Raw genomic sequence first — 27,788 nt, forward strand, 5'->3', positions numbered from 1 at the left:
TGGAATATGAGTATGAAAATTTCCCGAGGTGTTAATAAAAGTGGCGTCTTTCCAATGAACCAACACGTTTTGAAAAATAACTTTTAGTTTTTGAGAAAACAATATCTGAAGTTTTGAAAAAATTTTCGATGTTGCAATTTTCATCGATAACTTTCAAAATTCGCTATAAAATTTATTTCTTGACGGATGTTTGTGGAAATATCACCAATTATTAATTAAAGTATCCTCTTTTTTATGCAAAAAACCGTTTTGAAAAATCAATTGTAGTTCTTGAGAAATAAATTTTTGAAGTAATCGACAATTTTTTCGAATTTTGTAATTTTCGCCGATTATGTTTTAAAAACTCGTATAAAATCCATTTCTTGGAATATGAGAATGATAATTTCCCAATGTGTTAATAAAAGTGTGTTCTTTCCAATGAACCAACCCATTTTGAAAAATAGTTCTTAGTTTTTGAGAAAACAATATTTGAAGTTTTGATAAAATTTTCGATGTTGCAATTTTCATCGATAACTTTCAAAATTCGCTATAAAATTCATTTCTTACGGATCTTTGTGGAAATATCACCAATTATTAATTAAAGTATCCTCTTTTTTATGCAAAAAACCGTTTTGAAAAATCAATTGTAGTTCTTGAGAAATAAATTTTTGAAGTAATCGACAATTTTTTCGAATTTTGCAATTTTCGCCGATTATGTTTTAAAAACTCGTATAAAATCCATTTCTTAGAATATGAGTATGATAATTTCCCAATGTGTTAATAAAAGTGTGTTCTTTCCAATGAACCAACCCATTTTGAAAAATAGTTCTTAGTTTTTGAGAAAACAATATTTGAAGTTTTGATAAAATTTTCGATGTTGCAATTTTCATCGATAACTTTCAAAATTCGCTATAAAATTTATTTCTGGAAGGATCCTTGTGGAAATATCACCGATTATTAATTATAGCATCCTCTTTTTTATGCAAAAAGCCGTTTTGAAAAATCACTTGTACTTCTTGAGAAATAAATTTTTGAAGTAATCGACAATTTTTTCGAATTTTGCTATTTTCGCCGATTAAGTTTTAAAAATTCGTATAAAATCCAGTTCTTGGAATATGAGTATGCAAATTTCCCAAAGTGTAAATAAGAGTGTCCTCTTTCAAATGAACCAACACATTTTGAAAAATATCTTTTAGTTTTTGAGAAAACAATATTTGAAGTTTTGATAAAATTTTAGATGTTGCAATTTTCATCGATAACTTTCAAAATTCGCTATAAAATTCATTTCTGGAAGGATCCTTGTGGAAATATCACCGATTATTAATTATAGCATCCTCTTTTTTATGCAACAAGACGTTTTAAAAAATCACTTGTACTTCTTGAGAAATAAATTTTTGAAGTAATCGACAATTTTTTCGAATTTTGCTATTTTCGCCGATTAAGTTTTAAAAATTCGTATAAAATCGAGTTCTTGTAATATGAGTATGAAAATTTCCCAAAGTGTAAATAAGAGTGTCCTCTTTCAAATGAACCAACACATTTTGAAAAATATCTTTTAGTTTTTGAGAAAACAATATTTGAAGTTTTGATAAAATTTTCGATGTTGCAATTTTTATCGATAATTTTCAAAATGCGCTATAAAATTCATTTCTTGGAAATATCATCAGTTATTAATGAAAGTATCCTCTTTTTAGAGTTGCTTCGTTAGTTTAATCAGCATCAAAAAAGTTCATTTTGTATCTTGGATCCAAATAAATTGACATATCTCATCAGCTTTCTTATTAATTTAACACTGGCTTTAACTTACATTTGCATACTAAAACTAATCATTACGGATGCTACATACAAAAACCAGAAACTGGAATCTTTCCCTTGATATTAAAATCATCCCCTAGGTCAAAAAATTGATTTTGTTTTGAGTGAATCAATGTAATCATAGGAAAACCAATTTTGGCGTTTCGATTTGTGGCTTTCGCGGTTACCCAAAACATGTTGTTGGGTTTTGGATAACTTGAACCCGATGTTTTTCATTTTTAATTTCACAAGTCACAAGTTATTTTATTTTATGTGTTGTTTCCTCACGCAATGTTTTTTGAAAGCTTTAGTTAGCATGTTGATTTTTATCTATACCTGTCTAATAAACATAAATATTAAAAAACATCCTCACAAATTATTCTCTATTAAAATGCACGCCATGAAACATTTAACCTGATAATGCGCATTCCCCAATAACGAAACTCAATTTCAAATCGAGCAAATATTCATCTATCACGTTAACGTTACATTGTCAAAATCGTTATTAACTTGTCGAAACTCGTTCTCTGTTAAATTAATAACTAATTTGAAGTAATAAAAGCGAAATAAGTAAAGATAAAAATTGTTTACTTTAAGTAGGTTTTAAAATAAACTTCTTAGAAATTTGTTGGTTAAGAAGATTGTTTCGAGCGATTTCTAAGATAAAATCTTTTTAGTAGCAAGAAAAATAAAGCAAATAAGGAAAACTTACTTAATTATAAATAATAAATTACCTACATCAATTTAAACTCTTATTTGTACATGTAAAGCGATAACAAATCATTTTTATAAATTTTCCAAGAAAAAAGTAATAATAATAATAATAATAAAATTTTTTTCTTACCTTCCGATGATTGTGTGTAACACAAAACAATTAAAACGACGATAATCTTGAACATTTCTGTTTTTGATATGAAACACATCGTTCCAGTTTCTTTTTTAAAAAATTTTTTATCAAAGTTACTGGTAGTTTTGAATTTTGAACAAGAACTCGGTGTTGTGCGTGCGATCGCTCACTTTTATACGAGCTTGGATGGGGCTGCTTTGGAGAAGAGGGGATGTATGGGGGTGGAACTAGCCCACTTCACGCGTCCAGAAACAATTCACGTTCGCGTATAAAAAGTAGAGATCAATTTGAAATAAAATTGTATGATGGAACTATTGGTTATTGAGAGAGATTCAAGTTTTTAGTGTGGATTTAGAGATTATTTTTTATGAGGTTAAAGCTTTTATGTTTTATACGGTTGATTAAAAAGATTAAAAATTGTTTAATAGCTCTGAAAGGAAGGCAATTCAAATTATATCAACGATTTCTTTTTATTTAGCCCAAATAATTTAGATAGTACAGTTTCTGCCCAGACACCACAACTCCTCGATCATCAAACGTTGAGAGTAAACTTCTGCTCCAACTTCTGTAATTATGTTATACCATCAACAAGGTTTAGTAATCAATCGTGGTATATAGAAAGGGTCGTTGTTAATTTTCTTGGCATTAAGCCAAATCACTTCAAAATTAACTTTGGTCATCCTGCCTAAATCTACTGCAAATGCAGAAAAAATAGAAAAAGCACCCAGTTGGTGCGTAAAAAGTTCCTAAACCAGCTTGCAGCACTATATTCCTTCCGTGATGTGCGCTTGTACAGCTTAGACGTGTATTCCGGTTATCCGCATTTAATAAAGTGATAATGTCCAAGGGTATTTCTAGGGCTGAAAATAAAGAAGATGATTCTATGGTCGCCCGAATTGTTGGATAAGTTTTGCTGGATAAGTTTATTGAAAAGTTAAAAGACCGGGTGATTGACATCTTTAAAGACAAGTTAGAGGAAGACAGAAACTTGTTGCTCTGGAGGCCCGTGTTTCAACTTTGGAGGAACAAGTCTCTGAAAATGTTTTTCTGTTGGAAGAACACGAACAATATTCTCGTAGAAATAACCTACGTTTATTTGGCGTTGTTGAGAAACCTAAGGAAGATCTTGCCGAGGTGCTTGGGAAGAATTGTAAAGAAGAACTGAAGATCGATCTAAAGTTGGAGGATGTGGATTGTTGTCGTCGTTTGGGGGCTACTGCGGCTGCTGATAAAACGCCGAGACCTATTATTGTCAAGTTTTGTCGGAGGTCTGTACGTAATTCTATTTATAGAGCCCAAACTAAACTTAAAGGCTCAAAACTGGTTATTCTGGAGGATTTGACTCGTGAACGGGTGGGCGTAGTAAGGTATTTGGTTAAAAAATTCGGTCCAAAAAATGTCTATGGAAAATTGTTACATTTTTTATAAACAAGATGATGTTATTAAAAAAATTAGTTCTATGCGAGACAAATCTTACTTGTAATTTGTTTGCGGATACCGTTGGCAACGTCTACTTTTTCGGATTTTCTTTTTGTATTTATCTATATACAGGGTGAGTCAGAAAGAATGGGAAATCCGAATACCGGAGATACTAGACACCAAAATATGATGATTTAACGTAACATCTCTTATACAAATGTCAGTGGTTTTCGAGGCATAGGGTGTTGAAAGTTAAAATTTTTTTTCGAAATTTCTTGATAATTTTGAAAGTTTTTGTACTATTAACATAAAATGGGGTAGTTTTATGTTTTCGAGCATGAGAAATACGAATTTGAAACTTGTTTTGTTATTGCTCGTAGAGGGCGCTGGGTGAGTCGGGAGGAACGGACCAAACTTTAGGAGTGTATTGTACGCTTGAAAATAATGTAAAAAAACTCATATGTTGTTATCCGATTTTCATTTTTTTCAATTGATTGCATAACTACAGTTAAACATTTAACGTAGATTTGACAGTTTGATTTGCATTAAGTGCTATAAAATGCCAAGTACTTATTCACATTTAGAATATACAGACATGTTATTTGTATATGGTTTTTGTAACGGGAGTGCTACAGCTGCTGCAGATGAATATCGTCAACGGTTTCCAAATCGCAGACATCCTAATAAAAACGTTTTTATTAGGGTTTTCAATAAACTGCGTGAAACCGGTACACTTCCCAGCGTTAAAGTAACATCTGAACGAGCTACGCGTCAATGTTTAAATGAAGTAGAACATATTTTGGATCTAGTAGAAGAAGATGCAACGACCAGCTTACGCAGAATTGCTGTTCAATTAGACATCCCACAAAAGAGAGTAATAAACACACTCCACGAGCAATGCTTATATCCATACCATTTAAGTAAGGTACAACATCTACTGCCGGAAGATTATGTAGAATTTTGTCGGTGGATAAATAATGATCATCGTGTTGTATCGCATATTCTTTTCACGGATGAAGCAACATTTACCCGCGACGGCCTACATAATACTCGTAATAGTCACGTATGGTCCGATGAAAATCCCCATGCAACAATCGAAAACAACTTTCAACACAAGTTTTCAGTAAATGTGTGGTGTGGTATGATCAACGGTTATTTAATTGGCCCTTTCATTTTGGAGAATCGCCTCACAGGAAACCATTACCTAGAGTTTTTACAAAATGAATTAAATGATTTACTGCAGGATGTTCCTCTAAACATTAGAAGGCAAATGTACTTTCAACACGATGGAGCTCCGGCGCATTTCGCTCGTCAGGTCAAGCAACATTTGGACGAAAGGTTTCCAGGACGTTGGATTGGTCGTGGTGGTCCTATTAGTTGGCCTCCAAGATCTCCAGATCTCACAGCACTTGATTATTGTTTGTGGGGATGGTTCTAAAGTGAGGTATACAAAGTCAAAGTTGACACTAGGGATGCACTTAGGCGCATTCTAAATGTTGCAGTTAATATTAAGGAAAATCATGTAGCAATAAGGAAAGCAACAAGAGCTCTTAGTAAACGAAGCCGGAAATGTTTAGAAGTTAATGGCGATATTTTCGAACAATTACTAAAATAACGCTGATGACCAATATTTAATGTTAATGTATAAGATTTTGTTTAATTGTAGTTATGCAGTAAGAGTTATGCAATAAAAAAAATAAAATAAAAGAAAATCGGATAACAACATATGAGCTTTTTTACATTATTTTCAAGCGTACAATACACTCCTAAAGTTTGGTCCGTTCCTCCCGACTCACCCTGTATATATTGTTTTTTAAATTTTTGTAAGTTTCTTTTTTTTTCTTTTTTGTGGCTGCATGATGCGATGTGATTATCGGGGTTATGAGTAACCTCTTTAGATTTGCTCGCTTAAACATTAGATCCTTAGTCCCTAAGTTTAATCAATTTTGTAATCTTATTAGACATCAGAATTTTGATGTATTTGCTATGACTAAGACCTGGTTGTCGTCTGATGTTGCGGACGGATCGTTGTTGGTTGAGGGATACAATTTGGAAAGTGTGGACCGCATTGGTAGGGGTAGTGGTGTGTGTTTTTATGTAAGAAATATATTTAAATACACTATAATTGAAAGTTCCTGTAATATTGAACAACTATGGTTACTATTCCACGTGAATAAACGTAAAATTATTTTGGGAGTTGTTTATCGTCCTCCCAATTTTCCATGTAGCGTTTTTCTGGGTGAACTTGAGGAAACTATCTTTCTGTGTCTGCCTTTTACTCACGAGATTATAATCTGTGGTGACTTCAACATTGATTTTCTTAATTCTCAAAAGAAGTTGCAAGGCTTCAGTGTTTACACTGAAGCCTTGCAAACGCTTTTTTCATCCTTTGATGCTAAACAGTTGATTAGTGAGCCAACTAGAATTACTCGTACTTCGTCCCAATTGATTGATCTTGTTTTTGCCTTCTGTACGGTGGATATCAGACATTCGGAGGTTATTGCTTCTCAGATTTCTGATCACGATATCATCTTTTGTGAGTTGTCGTTAGCTGAATCTTTCTCCGCAGTTTCTGTTTGGGTCGGGAGAAGTCTGAGTTTGATCGATGTGGCGGGTTTTAGGGAATTTTTAAAGCAAATTTCTTTAAATCATATTTTTTTATTGAGGACATTAACGAGAAGCCTTTTCTCAATGATAGCATCCTTTCTGCTTTTGATGTTTTTTCACCTGTGGTGTGTAGACGGAAAAGCAGTAGGATACGCCCACCCTGGCTCACTGACAACTTAAAACTTATGATTTCATTGCGAAATGAGGCGAAAGCGAACTTTAAGAGGAATCAGTCCTGCGCTGGATGGGACTATTATAAGTCTATGCGGAACTTAACGACATTTACTGTGAAGGCAGAGAAAAGAGCTTATTTTCGTCATATTGGTAGTATGCGTGACAAAAGACAATTGTGGTTTTAGCTAGGGTCACTTAGTTTGAAAAAGATGTCAGTATCTGGTATCCCTGCTGTTTTGAAAAATGTTAACGAACTGAATGATTACTTTCTTAAGAGTATCTCTGATATTCTTGATTCTATGCCTCTTGATCAATTGGTTTTGGATTTTTAAACTAGTTTGCCTAATAATGGAGGTGTTTTTGAATTTTCTACTGTTTGCCCTACTTTGGTCGAGAAACTTGTGCATGATTTAAGGTCATGTTATTAAGCTTGCCTGTCTAGTTATTTTACCTTATTTTACACATATGTTAAATGTCTGTATTACTGAGGGACGGTTTCCGGACATTTGGAAGCATGCTCTAATTAAACGTATTCCTAAAAATCAAAATCCTACCAGTTTTAGTCATCTCAGCTAAAACCAATACAGCCTTCAGGATTCTTATCACAGAAGCTTCGAGAGTGAGTCAATTAGACAGATTTGGTCGAATACATAACCATGGCTGTAATAATAACTGAATAGTATGCCTAAAATCTCTACTTAGCAATCTCTGACAAACAAGGCCTATTTTATCAAAAGATGAAATGGTGCTCTTCGATTTCTGGTAGTACCCAAAGAGGCAGGAATCATAAGGCATAGAAAAAGGGAAAGATGCCATTAAAAAATACTGTTAAAGCAACTATACGAAAAATCTAATAAAAAATCTTCTAGACCATAAATTGTTTATAATAATTTCTTTTTGATTCAGAATTGTAATAATTATAAACTTTTATCGAATGCTATTTCGGAAAAAGACATGAACATTTTACGATACGTGAAGAGTTTTGAAATCAACGTCGTGTGATTTCGGCTACATTTAACTACAGATTTTGTAATAAAACAACCCTTCGCTACGATCATTAAGAAGCGCCCCCGATTTCAAACACCCATCGTAAAACATACGAAAAAAAAAACGCTCGTAACTCACCCCCTCTTCTAAAACACACTTGTTGCCTTTTAGAGATTTCATTAAATCAAAAAAATTTGATTTTTGTATTTCGTAATTATCGTAAAAACATTTCCTTAAATACTTTTATGTAAAGGTTAAAAAAATCATTAAATTGATTACAATCGAAGTAATAAATCTATTAAAGCAGATTTAATTTATTATAGTGCAGTAGTTTAAAATACAGTAAAATCTCGTTAAGTCGTTAAGTAATAATAATAATAAAGATGTTTGTTGATCAGATAAGAAACAAAATAAAACAAAGAGTAATACAAAGACAAATAAAATTAAGAAATTAATGAGATGTGTCTAAATCTGATCAAAGAGGGTCATGTCAGGTCGACCAAGAGCAATAGTCTCCTGATCAATCTGTTTTTCAAAGACTCTCATTTTGAATACAACAACAAAATCAAAAAGGAACAACCGAAAAAAAAAATTTCTTTCCTTTCCTCTTCAAAAATAATAATAATAACAAACTAAAATCTATCATTCAATAGCTCACTCAAAAACACCTTAACTTTGCTCTTGAAGGAAATCAGACCAAGACCTTTGAATGAATCAGATAGCAAGTTATACAAGTTAGGCATACAGTAAGAAAAACTACGTTTAAACAGTTCTGAGCGGTGGAGAGGTATCGTCAGTGTATGTTTATGCCTAACATTAATATTATGTATGTCCGTGCGAAATTTAATCTTGTTATACAGGTAAGGCGGTTTCTTGAACAGGATAATTTTATGGTAGAAACACAAACAGTGTAGAGTGCTACGTCGCGTCATATTCAGCCATCCAGCCCACACCAGCGCATGTGATATGCGCTCTCCACTACGTATACAGTATATACAATATAAATATATAAATAATATGGACACTGTCAAGACAAGAGTGATGAACCACGTCGCCATAGTTAAATATTGATAATACCAGGACATCACAAAGCTGTATTCTAAGTTTCTGGTTCAAGACATATCTATTATTATAAAGCAATTTTAGGGTGGAATAGGCTCGACATGCCCATCAAAGCGAAGACGTTCATCAATAATGATCTCTAGATTCCTGGCATTACTCTCAAAACCGAGCTCATTGCCAGCGACCTCCAAATGAATGTTGGATTTAACAAAATCAGTAGAAGCCTTATCACCAAAAACCACAACTGAAGATTTAGAGGCATTTATTTGAAGACAAAGCTTACTAGCAAATTGTTCAACACTGCGTATTGGTATTGGTACTGATATTGGCTTCAGCAGTTTCAAAATCGCGCATGTTAAAAGAATAAAGAAGCTGAATATCATCCGCATATATGTATGGCGTACAATGATTTAAAACATTAGTAAAGCCAATAGTGGAAATCAGATACAGCAGAGGCCCCAAAATAGAGCCCTGAGGGACACCGGATAAAATTTCCGCGGGGTTGGATGTCCCACCATTAAACGCTACAATCTGCTTTCGATTAGACAAATAACTTTGTATAAAATGAATTGAGACCAAAGATAAACCAACGTAATGAAGCGTAGCTAACAGAGTGGCATGGTGAATTCGATCAAACACCTTAGAAAAATCCAACAGTACCAAGATCAACACCCGTTTGTTATCAATTGCTCTCAAAACCTCATCTGTAACCCCCAGCAATGCAGTAGAAGTCGCTCAACTCACTAGGATTAGTAGTTTTAGGAATTGGAGTCACCAAGGCACACTTCCAGACGTCTCTTAAGACTGCTACACCTTAATCTTTCTAGTTCTAGGTCTAATGTTAAATCAGCATGTTTTTATTCAACGTTAGATTGTTGTATATGTTTCGTTGAACTGAAACTAGAACTAACAGTAGACCTAGAACTAGAAACATTCGAGTTTAGCCATCTTTTGAGACGTACCGCTAAACCCGAATGATTCTAGTTCTAGGTCGAGTGTTAGTTCTAGTGACAATGTTAGGTAGAGCTATGAAGCAATCGATAGCGCTAGATTGTATATTGTTATTGAACTAAAAGAAAAACTAACTCTAGACCTAGAATTAGAAACATTCGGGTTTAGCCACACGTCTCAAAAGACGGCTAAATCGTTGTGATTATTAAGTTGTGGTCAAAACATTATTAAGAAATTCAATTTGGAATTCCTAGTACCTACCCTGTTAGTCTGCTCCGTATGTTATAAATCAGCCTGTATAACAGTGGTGTCCATAACGTCGATCGCGATCGACTGGTCGATCTCGAAGCCATTTTACATTTTAGTCGATCGCCAAGAACATGATAAATCTGAAATAGCCATGCTATGCTCTAAAATTCTCAATATGCAAGAAATCATGACCATAACTTTTAAAATCAGCAATTTTATCCGGGCAAAAAGTTTACAAAGAAAGCTTTTTAAACTATACGTAGAAGAAAGCAGCCACGAAGGATGTACTGAACTTGTGATGCATACTGAGGTCAGGTGGTTAAATAGAGGCAAGTTTTTACAGCGTTTTCGAGATTTAATTGACGAAATTAAACAGTTTCTTATTACAAGAGACGACGATTACAGGATTGTTACAGATTGTTTTTCTGATAGATATTAGAAGTAAGCTGAATGATATAAATTTAGAACTTCAAGCACAGAATTAAATTATTATAAGCAGGTAGGTAAATATCGCACCTTTAGAAATAAAGTGGCACAACTCAAAAATTGAATATTTTTAGTTTTAATCATAAAATGTCATAAAAAGGTGCCCTCTATCAATTGCCGCTTGTTTTCCTATAAACACTATTATTTGAGTTGAGTCACTTTAGTGTCAAAGGTGCGATATGATAGGAGGTAGGTAAAAAAGGAAGATGAGTTTTAAAATGCAAAAAAAGATTTTAAACACTTCGGTCGATGTTGGCAAAGCATTTATATGAAAAGTCGATCTTGGTCAAAAACTAGTGGAAACCACTGCTGTATAATAATAAGAATCTTTTTCTCTTAAACGAATTGAGATATCAAAAAATTATTTGAAACATTAAAATAGTCATTCAATTCTAAATAAAACCACAAAGTTTCGTATCTTCGATTCTAAATATAAAGGAGATATTCATTGTTGAACTCGACCCCAACAAAACGGATTTTTTTAAATTGTAATTTTTCAATGATATCTATAATATTTTCCTCCTAAACTAATTGAGATATCAAAAAATGGCTTAAAGCATTAAAATCGTCATTTAATTCTAAATAATACCACAAAGTTTCGATTCTTCGATTCTAAATATAAACGAGATATTAATTTTTGAACTCAACCCCAACAAAACAGATTTTTTTTTTTAATTGTAATTTTTCAATGTTATCTTTAATAATATTTTCCTCCTCAACTATTTGAGATATCAAAATGTGGCTTGAAGCTATAAAATCGTTATTCAATTCTTAATAATAGCACAAAATTTCGATTCTTCGATTCTAGGCATAAAATAGATATTAATTTTTGAACATAACCTTAAAAAACGGATTTTTTAAAAGATGAATTTTTAACGTTATCTTTGAGAATTTTTTACTCTTAAACTAATTGAGATATCAAAATGAGGTTTGAAGCATTAGAATCGCCATCCAATTCTAAATGAAACCACAAAGTTTCGTTTATTCGATTCTACATATAAAGGAGATATTAATTTTTGAACTCAACCCCAACAAAACGGATTTTTTTAAATTGTAATTTTTCAATGTTATCTTTAAGAATTTTTTTCTTTTAAACTAATTGGGATATCAAAAAATGGGTTAAAGCATTAAAATCGTCATGCAATTCTAAATAAAACCACAAAGTTTCGTTTCTTCGATTCTAAATATAAAGGAGATATTAATTTTTGAACTCAACCCCAGCAAAACGGATTTTTTTTAATTTTAATTTTTCAATGTTATCTTTAAGTACATTTTCCTCCTAAACTAATTGAGATATGAAAAAATGGGTTGAAGCATTAAAATCGTTATTCAATTTTTAATAATGACACAAAATTTCGATTCTTCGATTCTAGGCATAAAATAAATATTAATTTTTGAACATAACCCTAAAAAACGGATTTTTTAAAAGATGAATTTTTTAATGTTATCTTTAAGAATTTTTTTCTCTTAAACTAATTGAGATATGAAAAAGTGGTTTGAAGCATTAAAATCGTCATTCAATTCTAAATAAAACCTCAACTTTTCGTTTCTTCAATTCTAAATATAAAGGAGATATTCATTGTTGAACTCAACCCCAACAAAACGGATTTTTTTAAATTGCCGTTTTTCAATGCTATCTTTAAGAATATTTTTCTCCTAAACTAATTGAGATATCAAAAAATGGCTTGAAGCGTTAAAAATCCCCGTTCAATTCTTAATAATAAACACAATTTTCGAAAAAAATTGATTTAATAGAAAACTAAGTAAAGAAAAAATAATCTCAATTCCTTAAAGTGAAAAGTGTGATAAATATTCTTGTGTATAACCAAAAAATATAGGATAAAGGAAGTTATGACTCCCCCTAAAACATGTTGGAGCTTGAAACGTAAAAGATGTGATAGATTTATGACTTAAGGTGTTCATAAATTGATATATAGAAGTCGCGTAGTTCTTTTTCAAAACTTAACTTTTCTTCTGCTCTTATAATATGCTCGAAATGTATTGTACATATAATAATAGAGCAAATCTTGTACGGTTTGATAACGGTTTTAGTTATAATAGGATTTAAAGATTAGCAAATCCATTCGCACCCACCTGGGTTAGGTGATGTTGGGGGATTAAAACTTTTTCAACGATGAAAATAGCAATGGGGATATAAAAAGAAGTTTGCAAAGTGTCTGCTGGTCGAATTGACATTGGAAATATCTCGACGATGCTACATCGTCGTCCCTGGAAACGAACAATTACCGAAGAATTTTTCAAACTTGAAATGTTCGTTGACTATGAATTTAAAAAATGAAAATAAAGTATTTATCAGAAGTTTGATGATTATAAATTCGCTAGAATCGTGGTAAATCTTTAAAGAAATCTAACAAAATGTTCTTGCTGTTTTAAGTTAAGTAAGTTAAGGTGAAATTTATTGTACGGATTAAATCCTCACGTTGCTAAAACGTAATCTCGTTTTAATTTTCTTTTACTTTTATTTTAATCGAAACGAAGTGGTTGTATTTTTAGATAAACGATTTATCTTAAAAAATCTTTGTTTAATAAATCGATATTAATAGAGAAGTATATTATTATTAAAACGTTAGTTATTGCTTCTTTCATTGTAATTTTTAATTATTCGACTTTTTAAATTTTCTTTTTCCGTTATAAATTTTCTCAAACCATCTAATATTTACCGTAATATTCTCGCCCGAGTACTAATGAAATAATCCAATACAACCGTCTCCTCTTCGTTGTTATTTTGCACGTACAACATTTTCGGTGACTCCCAAAGAGCTTATATTCGCGTAGGTAACATGCTTTAATTTGATAAATACATCATTATAACTCAACTTTAATTTCGATCAAAACCACCTTAATTTTATCAAACAACATTATGTATATAGTTTCAGCTTGAATCTAATACACGAAAATGTTTCGCACGGATTTGATTTTCTACACAAATGGTAAAATTTATTTTACAATCACCACATGTGGGTTTCAATCGATTTTTAATTTAATTATTGGTGTTAAAACAAGATTTCATTTAATGTGTATTTAATTGTATCGTTTATTGTAATTATTTCGTGGATTAAGAATTAAACTTAAAAATGAATTTTGGAAATTAATATAATTTTGATAAGAAATTAACGCAGATTTTTTTAATTTAAAATTAAATTTAAATTTAATTATGTTATATTACAACGCCATCTAGTAAAGGGCGAACGAAAAATTCCATACGAATTTTAAAAAGGAATCTGTAAAAATATTTTAAAAAGTTTACTTTAGTAATTTAAAGATTTCATAAGTTATTTTTAAAATAATAGTTTACACTTTTTAATCAGTTATTGGTGACAAATATTAAAAACCTCGCTTTTATGGTCCAGTTTTCTCCAAACAATAAGTGAGGTTATGTATATTCTATTCGAACTGTCACCCGGGATGATTGACATTCGTAAATAAAACTAACCTTATTATTATTATTATTGCTACAAAAGTTTAGGGCAAATATTAAAAACTAAACTTACTCGACATTCCTTCATGGTATAATTGACATTTCACAAGAAAACTAACCTTATGTGCTACAGGTATTATAATTGTAAAGTTGGTTACAGTTGGTAACATTAACAGGGAATTTTATTATATCATGTTTTGAAAATAAGTTGTCACGTTACATTGTCATATTGACATTTGATGTTCAAAAAGGCTTTGATTTTACGTTAATACTTAAATAATTGAAATAAAATGAACATAAGAAGAAAAACCAACGTATTGGGAGTCGAATTAAAGCAAGTGGTGGACAATTATACGTTACATAAGTTACGTTCAAAAACCTCATACAGGTAAGAAGATCTTCCTCCATTTATCATAAACCTCGTAAATTTTGATTCGGGAGGTAACGAACATTAACCCTGCGTGTGAACACTGGGTCTTTAAAGGAACAGTAAAAACTTTAAAATCAAATTTTCGTTCTATTAACAAGGATCGGGTTTCAAATTGCACCCGTAAAAAATCTAGGTAGTAGTGGGGATTAGTCGGTTAAGTAGCGCCCTGATTTGATTATTTATTTGACAACGACAGGTAATTTTATTCGCGACTGTTCCCCGAAAGGGTCAGTGTACAATTGACGTTGGTGTTTTCAAGCGTTATTTAAATAAGAACCAAATGGAAACCAGGTGATGTATTATCTACGTGACCGTCGCCTTGATGTGTGTTATGACGAAGAAAGCGATAATGATGTTGACGGTGAGGAAGTTCATGAAGAAATAGCTGATGAGCAAGATGCCGATGAGGACTCTTTTGATGCTCATTTTGATGAGCTGAGAAGACGACAAATAGACGAGATCGAGGAAAATATCCAACCTCGGCTAGGCCGTCCACGGTCAGTAATAAAAGGTAAAAATAATTTCAAGTGGTCCACAATCGCACCTGAAACCCGCGGACGCCGTTCATTTCACGTTTACTTGCCGTCAGCGAGGGAAGAAGCAAAGAATGTCTCAACACCATTGGAAGCTTGGACCCTATTATTTACTCCCGAGATGCTTGAAATGATTATTCAGCATACGAATGAAGAAATCGAGAGAAACCGAGTGAACATTGAAAATCAAAACGCATCATTTTGCCGAAATACAGATATAGTCGAGCTAAAAGCTTTAATCGGATTGCTGTATTTTTCCGGCATGGAAAAACACAACCACACAAATTTAGAGGATCTATGGAGTCCTCAATTTGGATATAATTTATACAGAGCTGTAATGCCAGAACGTCGATTTCAATACCTCTTGCAAAACCTTCGGTTCGACGAGAAGAATAGTCGAAATGTAAGAAGAACAGAACATGCTTTAGCCCCCATAAAAGAGCTATGGGACGCATTTATTGTAAATTGCAAGAAGTATTATTCGCCCTCTACTAATTGCACCATCTACGAACAACTTCTGGGGTTTCGTGGCTGTTTTGCAGCGAAAGTGTACATTGCCAATAAACCGGACAAATATGGTATAAAAATTGTTAGTTGCAACGACGTGCAGACATCATATATGATAGATGCCGAACCTTATGTTGGACGGATAGAAACAGCCGCAGGAGATACAGTGCCCAGTTATTATATAAAGAAATTGACTGAGACTATACGTAATACTGGACGCAATATTACCTGTGATAACTGGTTTATGTCTGTCAATATTGTAAGAGAAATGAAGCACAATTACTCCTTGAGTGTGGTTGGCACGTTGCGCAAAAATAAGCCTAAAATACCATCGACTTTCCTCCAATCAACTGCTGCCGGCACGGTGAGGTACGCCTACGCCGATGGAATGACTTTATTGTCGTATAGCCCGAAACGAAATAAGGTGGTTTTGTTATTATCAAGCTTACACAAAAGAGTCCATATGAATGAAGAAATTGGCAAGCCAGACATCGTCGCATTTTATAATGCTACAGCACAAGCCGAATTACAAAGCGATGGCCTATGCGCCTATTTTTTAGAATGCTAGATCAGGCAGGAGTCAACAGCGCAGTTCTATATAATTTGAGAGAAGCTAACTCCGCTTTAAATCGCCGTTCGTTTTTGAAGGAGTCAACTTTCAGTCTTATAAAGCCTCATCTAGAAGACCGGCTACGAAAACCCACCTTACGCAGAAGCGTCAGAACCTTAGTTAGTGAAGTTTTTGGAGTAAACGAACATCGTTCCAACGAAACTGGTAGATTAGAAAAACGAAAACGGTGTTCCGTTTGTAGTTGGAGAGACAACAAAAAAACTTTGTACAGTTGTGCGTAGTGTGGATCACCTGTGTGCGTCGATCACCGAACTCACTTTTGCCACAATTGTGCATAACAAATATCTTCTTTTTTTTTAGTTTACATATATCGTTATATCGTTTGTATTTTTTTATAATAAACACTTATTTAGTAGCAAATAATTATCTTTCCAAATTCTTATTACCTGTCTAAATCAATAAAATGTCTCCTACATTCAAGTGCCGAAATAATTAAACTTTTCGGAGTCGACATCAATGACACTATATTCATTTCAAAAGTCATAGTCTAAGCTACAAACCCTTAGCGTAGTTTTTATATTTATATATATTTATTATAGAATTACGAATTTTTGAACAACACGTGTGTTTTGTTGTAGTTTTGACTATACTTCAATTTTTATTAGTAATACATTTAAAGTTTCGACTTTGGAAACTATCATGTCTTGTGATATATCTTTCCAAGAGTAACTCTGAATTTTTTCAGATTTTTGTAAACCTAGAAATCTTAGAAAACACGACAGTTTCCTAAAAGACCCAGTGTGCCTCGAAAAATACAGGGTGCCCATTATGTATGGAATATAGGATATATCTTGGTAGGTATCAACTTTATAAAAAAACATTTTATACAAAAGTTGTTTAATATTTTATTTGCCATAATAAGACAGCATTCAATTGTTTTTATTTCAGAAAACAAATGAGCAACGAATAACACTTGAAGTTTTTTAAATGGCAATGTACCCTTTCGTTAGGCTCATTTGATAGAGTTTTTTTTTCTCTTTACGATGACGTAAAATTTTAGTACCCTTATATCAGAAAATTTTTTAAACAAATGTAATAATTGTTTATTAAGAAAATTTAACTAATAACATTAATCTAGATATCCGAGTCGTCAAGTACCTCGAATTATTGGAGATGTACACTAATTTTTCGTTTATTTGTTTTATTTTGTATGTAAATTTAATTTACAGTAATAATTCGAGGTACTTGACGATCTCGGATATCTAGATTAATGTTATTGATTAATTTTTATTAATAAACAATTTTTCCATTTTTCTCAAAAATTTTCTGATGTAAGGATACAAAAATTTTACGCCATCGTAAAGAGAAAAATAATCTCTATCAAATGAGCCTAAAGAAAGAATACATTGCTATTTAAAAAAATTTAAGTATTATTCTTTACTCATTTGTTTTCTGAATTAAAACAATTGACTGCAGTCTTATTATGGCAAATAAAATATTAAACAAGTTTTGTATAAAATGTTTTTCTATAAAGTTGATACCTACAAAGATATATACTATATTCCATACATAATGGGCACCCTGTATAGTGTACACACGCAGGGTTAAGACAATACACAATATCGTTAAAATCGCATCTAAAAATGTTTATAATCGTTACATAACCTCAATTATCGTTAATTTTATAAGGACTCTAGCTTGACCTTGAATACCTGTCAAAAAAAAGTAAAGAATTACGTTATACATAAAAATTGTTATATCGATTCATCTTTTTTATTAACATTTCGTAGAAAATATATATTTGATTTATAATAATAATAATAATACTATTATTAATAATATTCACACCAATAACTGTCAAATTTGACAGACATTGCTACCACACATTAATAATGATAATGACGATATATTTATACTTGCAATTACTAACTTGATAACAATTTAAAAGTATTAATTCTGTTTTGAGTTATAAATTTTGTTACAAAACATTTTATGACACCATAAATAAGATTAAATCCTCCTTTATTTACATATGTACTAAAAATCTTAATAAACATCTAACTCAAGTTCTCTGAAAGATTCGTTTTAATTAATTTATTTTAAAAATTTAAAGAAATACTTAAAATATTTTCAAGGAATTCTTTCGAAATTTAATTATCTAACAATTAGATCCTATTAAATCATTTTAAAATTAATACCCGAACTTTTCTTAGAACTCAAAATTGATAATGAATTAAATTGGTGACGTATTCGGAGTTAGAAGTAATTCCCCTAAAAAAATGCAACGTCATTGCACTCATTATTCAACGTGTGGTGTTGTGTAATAAAATAACGAATTATCTGCACTGCACCAAGATTTTTTATCTGATTTACGTAATCTTTTCAAATGTTTTTGTGTTATTTATATTTTTGTTAAAATAGATCTTATAATTGAGTAAAAAAAATACTTACGTCTGTTGATTCTTGGAATATTCATTCACTAATAACGAAGACCTTCGTTTATAAATTAACTCAGATTTTATTAAATTCTAAAATTTAAAAATTATATTGTTGTTTTGTGAATGGTAATTTATCTATTAATTCAATTAACAACCGCACGTCTATTAAGACAGCTAAACCCGAATATTTCTAGTTCTAGGTCTAGTGTTAGTTCTAGTTTATATATACAGGTGTCCCGAACAAGTTTATTACCTCATGACTATTTGTTGTGTAGAATAAATTTTTGAGAGATGTGGTTTTAACAAGATTACCTACAAGGTTGCCTAGCTCATTATGATCGTCCTGTACGGGATTACTTGAACACAATATCCTGAAAGATGGATTCGGCACCTTGGTTCCAATACATGGCCTCCTCATTCTCGGGACCCAAATCCCCTTGATTTTTTTTTATTGGGGTTGCAACAAATCATGTTGCATAAAAGATGTACAGTCAAAACCTATTGAAAATCTTAGCGAACTGCGCCCCAATATTTATACAGCAGCAGAAGAAATAAATACAAAGAGATTTGTACGACTACTTGCTTTAGTTTTAAGAAACGTTCAACAGAGAGCTATTGGCAGTATATTCCGGCACAAAATTTTTTAAACATTTCCTAAATGGAATCATTTTATAGTTTTTAACCTATAACTACGGCAATACTTTCATCAACGGCAAAAACACTGAGACAAAGCAAGTACCTAAATTACATAACACAATATACATCCGATGTGAGATACATTAAGGGAAATTCCAATATTGTTGCAAACACTTTGTCCAGGACAAATATTGAAACACTGAATTCTCAGTACCCTGACGCACTTACGCTTTACAAAGCTCAAATCACAGGTATCGAATTGTCGAACCTATTACACAAACAATTTTCTCACTTTCACACTACTCCCTATCAGTTATTGCTACAACCCACAACTCTACCTAATAACAAATTATGGTGTGAAATGTCAACGGAATCTCAAAACAAATTCGTATTTGGACAAATTCTGCTCACAGTCATTGAGCGTTTCACACGGTGGCCAGAGGTTTTTCATCTAAAAGATATTTCTGCAGCCTCTATTACGGATACTCGTTTCAGGCATTATTTCAGCCGTTTCGGTATTCCTACCACGATCAAGGAGGACAATTCGAATCACTATAATTTCCAAAATTTAATTACTTTTAGGCATCAAAAACATACTTCCGGTTATCACCCAAAAAATAATGGTATGATAGAACGATTTCATCGTACTTTGAAATCAGCGATTATTGCCCAAGGTAATTCCGCTAGATAACTTACCTTTAATACTACTTGGTCTCAAATCATCTGTGAAGGAGGACTTAAGTTGTTCATCCGCAGAATTGGTTTATGGTCAGCCACTCAGATTACCGGGAAAATTTTTCATAGGAACCGAACCATCAATTGGAACTGAACCATTACTATCAAGTTTAAAGGCAACTTTTGCTGACATTACAGCAGTTCAGTCAACCATACATACCAGCCAAAAACCTTTTGTACACAAGGAATTGTTCACCTCAAACTTTGTTTTTGTTAAGATCACTGGTATTAAACCTACCTTGTCTCCTAGGTACGAAGGTCCCTTCAGAGTTATAAAGAGATATTCAAAATTTTTCGTTATAGTGAAAGGAAATAAAGAATGAAATGTAAATCTCGATTTGCTGAAACCAGCTTTCTTCATATTTCCAGTACATTTTTCACATATAACACGTGAAGCTTTAGAGCGGGATTATGCTGGGCGATGGATTGGAAGGGGAGGTCCAATTTCCTGGCCTGCCAGATCACCTGAATTAACGCCTTTTGCTTTTTTTTTGTGGGCGTCCTTAAGGATAATGTTTATCGCGAAGTACTGACTACGCCAGAAAACATGAAAGAGCGGATAAGAAATACATGCAGAAATAGTAGCCAAGAAAACCTTTTAAGATGTAAAGAAAGTTTTAGTAGAAGGGTTAATAAATGTATTGAAGTGGGTGAGGAAATATTTGAACATTTATTATAAATTCTATACTTGTTGATTAATAGTATAGTTTAATCATTTTTTTATAAATAAACAATATTTAAAACTATTTGAATAAAAAAATTATTTGGATTTTTTCTACAAAAGATGTTTCGCCGTTGTACTGGCAAAACCACCTGCTATTTTTTTTTTAATTATTTTACTTTTATCCATAGATTCAGATTTTGCAATCAAAAACATAGTGTACCATTTAAAAAATTGGTCATGACCTTCATATGACCTTGAAAATAAAGTCAATGTCAAAAAATCGTTTTTCATACGTTATCGTCATATGGTTTCCCCCTTCGCACAGAACAACTTTAATTTGGTTCATTTTTATACAGGGTGTACAAAAAGTATGGAATAAAGCTTCTACAGCCTAAACTTCAACTTATATTACAAAAACTTTTAAATAAAAGTTACTTGAAACTACTTTCCGCATATCTTGGCGTAAAAATAAAATAAAAATCTTGACGGCAGTCTAAGTTACGATATGGTGAGTGTGTTTTTTAAATAGAACACCTTGTATTTTTTAAGGTTTTTGGATTTCTTTTGACAAGGTGTTGCAAAATGCTATAAGATTTTAATACTTTAAACTGCATAGTTTTCGAGATATCGAAACTTTTATTTAAAAAGATTTGACGTAGCGACAACCAAATTATGACGTCATTATGGAATAGACAACCTAAGCCTTGACGTCACAGGGATGGGTGGAGCTTACACCGACTCCAAACATCTTCGTTGCTAATTGTCTTGCTAACGAAAAATCCCCGTATGCAATTTTTCAATAGACTGCCTAAGTCTGACGTCACAGAGATGGTCGGAGTTTATACTGACTCCAAACAATTTCGTTGCTGTGTTGTTAACGAAAAATCCCCATATGCAATTTTTCAATAGACTGTCTAAGTCTGACGTCACAGAGATGGGCGGAGCTTATACGGACTCCAAACAATTTCGTTGCTAACCACAGTTGCTAACGATAGATCGCCAAAAAATGTCATCACTTAGCTTATTTTATTTTAACACTAAAGAAAAATCGCATATGGTGATTTACCGTTAGCAACACAGTTAGCAACGAAGATATTTGGAGTTGTCTATTCCATAATGACGCCATAATTTGGTTGTCGCTACGTCAAACCTTTTTAAATAAAAGTTTCAATATCTCGAAAACTATGCAGTTTAAAGCATTAAAACCTTATAGCAGTTTGCAACACCTTGTCAAAAGGAATCCAAAAACCTTAAAATATACAGGGTGTTCCATTTAAAAAACACACCCACCATGTCGTAACTCAGACTGCCGTCATCATTTTTATTTTATTTCTACGCCAAGATATGCGGAAAATAGTGTCAAGTAACTTTTATTTGAAATTTTTTTTGATGTAACTTGAAGTTTAGGCTGTAGAACTATTATTCCATACTTTTTGTACATCCTGTATAAAATGAACCGTTTTCGAGATAATCGCTTGTCTCACGTTAAATGGACCATCCTGTATTTCACAGGTTAATAAACAGAATTTGATTGTTTTTCTCGTAGGGGAAGTAAGTGTAGCGTGCTATGACACGCCAACTAATTACATATTAGATTTATTAGAAAAACAAAAAAGTTGAATATACAGTGTGTCCCCGGATAGGTGAAACGACTCTTATAAAATGTAAATTTTTTTCGATATTAACTGTCATCTTTTGGGGTTCAGGCCTGCTTGATTAAAGACTAATTTTGAACATATTTTCAAATTTTAAAAAACAAGTGAGTGTTGATACTGAAGCTAAAACTTCTTGTGTGTCAGGTAAAGTACCTTTTCTGTTTACAGTATGGTAAAATGTTACTAAGAAATTTCATTCAGAATGAAAAGTTATGGCCATATGCAAATTTTCATCAGCCTACTTTGATAAAACCTATTGTTTATTATTTTCGTCAATAGTACCTTATTAAGACTTTTTGTTTTGAGATTCAGATTATTAGGGAGAAATAAACTAACCGTTCTGAAAATGTTCACAAGAAATTAAGTGTGTGTTCGCCCACAAAGGAAAACAGTTGATCATAGTTAATCAGTTTCATCATAATTTTTTTTTCTTAGAGTGAATACTTACTGCTGTAAGAAATCTTTTGATTAAACGCCAACAAGTACTTCTTTTAATTGCAGTATTTGGAAATTTTTCACAAAATAAAGCAATAATCGGTTTTTTCCTGGTTCCATAACACTGAACCACTTAAACTTTTTCCTGTAATGTTAACATTCTGTTTAAAAAACATTTTAAGTTTACTAAATTACAGTTTGAGAGATTAGCAGTGACAGGAAAGCAATTTTGTTTTTCCATGGCAGTCTTTGTTAGAAATAAAATTGTTTGATATGGATTTTTTCAAAGTAGGCCGATCAATCCGAAAATTTGCATATGCCCATAGTTTTTCATTCTGAACAAAACTTCTTAGTAACACTTTCACGTACTGTAAACAGAAAAGGTACTTTACCTGCCACAAAAAGAGTTTTTCTTTCACTGTCAAGGCTCACTTGTTTTTTAATAATTGATAATATGTTCAAAATTAGTCGTTAATCAAGCAGGGCTAAACCCCAAAAGATGACAATTAATATCGAAAAAATTTTACCTTTTATAAGAGTCGTTTCACCTATCCGGGGACACACTGTAGATATGTAAAAACTACAAGACAAGAAGTCAAAAAAAAACGTTCTTTAAAAAATTACGCTATAATTTTATTATTTTATAAGTGTTGGTCCGAAGAGACCACAATAGTAATATCTAGTACTAACTAGCGCTAGAAACTCGCTAGGTCTAGTGTTAGTTCTAGTTTTAGTTTAATAAAAATGTCCAACATAGTGATATATAGTGCTAACTAGCGCTACCTAGCACTGTCACTAGAACTAACATTAGACCTATAGTCGAGCCGTCGAATTTGTGCAGTGATAAATCACCGTGACAAGTAGGTAAATTTCTCACATTGTCGGTCGCCCTGTCCGGATTCGTCAAAGTAAGTGGCCACACCCCTTCTGGGGGTAGCGCACTGAGCGCGTTACTGGAGACAAAAAAATAATAAAAGCCGCCGACGCACTGTGAACGGTATTCATAACTTCTTATCTGACTGTAAAGAAAGGTTTATTCTCGTATAGTGTAGCTGCGCCTTATAGACCCTGGTGGGAGTAGGCGGTTACATAACGAAGGAATCGACTACCCCTTTTTTTGTAAGTACCTGTCACGGTGATTTACCACTGCACAAATTCGACGGCTCGACTATAGAACTAGAATCATTCGGGTTTAGCTGTCTTAAGAGACGTATGGCTGAACGCAAATGTTTCCAGTTCTAGGTCTAATGTTAGTTCTAGTGACAGTGCAAGTGTAAAACTAGAACTAACACTATATCTAGAACTACAATCATTCGAGTTTAGCCGTCTTTAAAGACGTGCGACCAGTGTTGTTAAATATCCGGGTATTTATTTTCAAGAGAAAATTCCCTGGATATATACCTCCCCAAGTTTACCCAAGATGGGTAATTAGAGGTACTTATAAAATTTGATTTAAATTGTGTTGATGGCATGAGTTTTGCAAGTACTTCAAGAATGACCGAATACCCATTGGGCGTGGGGTAAGACAAGGCGATACAATGTTGAACCAAAATTGTTCATCACAGTCCTGGAGAGTGCATTTACACAACCGGAGTGGACCCAAAAAGATTGGGTCCTGACATTGATGGCAATATCTAAGTAATTTAGTTATGACTCCTTTAGTTATACATACGGTTCCGAAACTTTAACTATTACCAGGAGGGTCAAAGTAACGCAAAGAAAGATGGAGAGGTCGATGCAGACCTACGAAATAAAGACCTACGAAGAAGAACTGGCGTAAATGATGTGGTCAACATTGTGGCAAAGCTGAAGTGGAACTGGGTGGATCATCGTCGCAAGAATGAAGAAAGAGCAGTATTTACCTGATTATAATACGTCTTCGATTGTTGACAATTCCTCGTCTTCAACGCCCATTTCATCATTTTCCTCTACATTTTTTTCCGAATCTGTTATATTTTTACTTGTATCACTTTTATATGTACTGTTTGGGTATTTACCTTGGGTCGGGGCAAATACCCATTTTATAAATACCTACCCGCCGGGTATTTACCCAGCGCCCATCACTACGTGCGACTAAACGCTATGAAAACAATTGATAGATACGTTTGGTTATGACAGCTTAAGGCAAACGTATGTTTCGTTTAGTTTCTAATTAACGTTGATTGAGGTTTTGTAAATTATTACCAATATGAATTTTTTTAATCAAGAAAAGCGTGATATCATTAGTGTTTATATTTTATGCTATAAAAATGCAATACAAGCTGCAGAACAGTATTTTGATCATCTCATTTTGTAAAAAAATGTATGTAAGCATCGGCTGTCAATCTCGTTGGAAGTAAAAATGGACCTAGTAACTGATCACCTATAACTCCAGCTCATACATTAACACTGAATCGCCACTGATGATGAGTTTCTAGTATTGCATGGGAATTTTCATCACTCCAAACGTGCGCATTATGAATATTAAAATTCCGCTTTGAGTAAATGGATGAAGCAATGATCCGTAAATACAATATTTATGGGAAAGTCGACGTTTACTACCTCTTCCTGTATGGCCCACCTATAAAAAATCGCTCTTTTTTCAACATCATTTTCTGTTAAAGCTTGAACAGTGTTGTAATGATAAGAATAAAGCAACTGCTCCTTTAAAATGCGGTAAACGGTTGTTTTCTTAATGTTTTCTTGTGCAGAAATTCTTCTAATGCTGGTTGAGGCATTTTCATCAATTCTTCTCAAAACTGCTTCTTCTAAGTCCACCGGTCTTGTGTAATGTCTTTCCGTGGAATAGCTGTGAGTTACGCTTCCAGTTTCTTTTAATCTGAGAAATAGTCCGCTAAATAATAATAATATTCCTTTATTACCCAACAGGCATAGCCCAAAAAAGGATAACAATATACAGGGTGTCTCAGCGAGACCGGTCATTAGACGTTTCTGGGGTTCTGGCGAAAATAAAAATTTGAGAATTCAGACTTAAGTATTATCAATTACGATCTCTTCGACTAAAATATTTTCAGATACTTACTACCTACTTTATTTTTTTAAATGGAACACCCTGTATATTTTTACATATTTGGATTTGTCTGTTTTGAAGGTTTATAAATAACTTTATTTTTTGCAATTTGAATCGGCCGTTCTCGAGTTATTCGAATTTTTGTAGAAAAATCTGCTCCAGCGGACATTTGTTCAAAAATTCATAGAACACTTGATTTTTGAGATATCAATTTAGGATTCAGAACATGCTTAAACAATATGATGAAGTATGTTTTGGTGCCAAGAACGGCTGTCTAGATCGCTTGGTCACTTTACTATGACACGTTAACTTTTCGAAATTTGGAAGCACCTTAACTTCTTTTTTTTAAATGGTACCCCCCATATTTTATTGCTTAGTCGTCTTCGGCGTCTCATTCTACATCTTTTATATTCGATATGTCCTATGCCTAACATTAATAGTTTGAGAAATAATTAGGGTTTTTTGAAAAATGCTCACATATCATATCGATATTAACCTAGTGTGCCATGGAAAACAAATGTTTAATGACTTATTGACAAATGTCAAAGTCAGATTTACGTTGTTTGATGCTTGTGAGTCTAAAACCAGTTAAAATGGATATTAATAACGTAAATAATGTTTATACAAATGAAGAAATCCATAATTTATTTTTTGTGCACGAAAAGTGCACAAAGTTCTTAGTAGAACTTGCAGAATGTTTAATGAAAATTATCCACATTTACCTCCGATGACAAAAGGTAAATTTAGAAGAATAGAAACAAATTTTTTGCATTTTGGACGAATTAATCACGTGTTAAACTGACCAAAAAATGTAATAGATAATGCAACAGAAGAGGTGAATGCCTTGGCTTATTTCGAGCCCAGTCCCAACACCTTAATTCAAGCTGCCAAAGAAGATCTGGGAATCATACTACGAACTTTGTCGCGCTTTTCATGCATAAAAAATAAATTACGAATTTCTAGATTTGTGTAAATATTACTTTCGTTATTGTTATCGATTTTAACTCTTTTCAGTACTAATATTAAGGGCCATAACAGATAATTATTTGCTCACATTCATCAAGTGACGTAAACAAGTGAGTCTTTGACAAGAACTCATTGAGAAGGCTTGTTTTTCATGGCACACTAGGCTAAATATCCATATGATATGTGTGCGTTTTTCAAAAAACCCCAATTATCTCCCAAAGTATTAATGTTAGGTATGGGACATATCGGATATGAAAGATGTAGAATGAGACGCCGAAGACGACTAAGTAATAAAATATGGGGGGTGCCATTTAAAAAAATGAAGTTATGGTACTTCCAAATTTTGAAAAGTTAACGTGCCATAGTAAAGTGACCAAACGTTCTAGACAGCCGTTCTCGGCACCAAAACATACTCCATCATGTTGTTTAAGCATGTTCTGAATCCTAAATTGATATCCCAAAAATCGAGTGTTTTCTGATTTTTTGAATAAATGTCTGCTGGAGCAGATTTTTCTAGAAAAATTCGAATAACTCGAGAACGGCCGAATCAAATTGCAAAAAGTAAAGTTATTTATAAACCCTGAAAACAGACAAATCCAAATATGTAAAAATATACAGGGTGTTCCATTTAAAAAAATAAAGTAGGTGCCGACTTCTGAATCTGAAAATATTTTAGTCGAAGAGATCGTAATTGATAATACTTAAGTCTGAATTCTCAAATTTTTATTTTCGCCAGAACCCCAGAAACGTCTAATGACCGGTCTCGCTGAGACACCCTGTATATTACATAATGTAATAATACAATAATATGTATCTATATGTGAGAAAAAAAAACAAAAATTACAAAAAATTCAAGAAATTAAGAATTGACCGAATTATAAAGAAAATAAAAATAAAAACTAAATAAGTGAATTTACATGCAGGTGATCACTGATTGTCTGGAATCCTGTTGCCCACTTTACAGAGAGTGTATGTTGGCGCCCGTCTCATAATGTTTGTCCTAGCATAAGGAATGACGAATACGCAGCTATATCTTGAGTTACTCCTTGGAACAACAAACCCTAGTCGCTCAAGAATGAAAGGGCAATCGATGTTATATTCGATAAGCCTTTGTAGAAACCTTTCATAAAACGCGTTTCTTCTGTCCATCAAGGAAATCATATTGTGTCGTGCAAGCAAATCATTTTGTGGTATACCTCGCTCAGGGTAAATTC

At 32.8% G+C, this 27,788-nt stretch overlaps 3 protein-coding genes across 5 annotated transcripts in view; 2 read left to right on the forward strand and 1 right to left on the reverse strand.

Moving 5' to 3' along the window:
- Positions 1-14,127, reverse strand: part of LOC111419430 (neuropeptide CCHamide 1) — a 32,238-nt gene extending 18,111 nt beyond the window's left edge. The window contains exon 1 of one of the 3 annotated variants that reach the window (XM_071195076.1): positions 14,068-14,127. In XM_071195076.1, coding sequence (XP_071051177.1) covers positions 14,068-14,074 — 7 coding nt within the window. In that variant the 5' untranslated portion in view covers positions 14,075-14,127. Of the gene's footprint in view, positions 1-2,617; positions 2,761-14,067 lie in introns of those variants that run through there. The other 2 variants (XM_023052229.2, XM_023052230.2) reach the window with 2 other exon arrangements.
- Positions 14,128-14,290: 163 nt separating this feature from the next.
- The window catches only part of LOC111420662 (Sarcoplasmic calcium-binding protein 2), a 73,443-nt gene continuing 59,945 nt past the window's right edge, over positions 14,291-27,788 (forward strand). Inside the window, exon 1 of the mRNA XM_071195429.1 lies at positions 14,291-14,382. The gene's annotated coding sequence lies outside the window, so the exon portion shown is untranslated. The remainder of the gene's footprint in view (positions 14,383-27,788) is intronic.
- LOC139429318 (piggyBac transposable element-derived protein 4-like) lies at positions 14,719-16,032 on the forward strand. The gene has a single exon (XM_071194989.1). It carries the CDS (start codon positions 14,719-14,721, stop codon positions 16,030-16,032), a length of 1,314 nt encoding a protein of 437 aa, XP_071051090.1.

Source organism: Onthophagus taurus, chromosome 3 (assembly GCF_036711975.1).
Source record: "Onthophagus taurus isolate NC chromosome 3, IU_Otau_3.0, whole genome shotgun sequence".
NCBI classification, from domain to species: domain Eukaryota; kingdom Metazoa; phylum Arthropoda; class Insecta; order Coleoptera; family Scarabaeidae; genus Onthophagus; species Onthophagus taurus.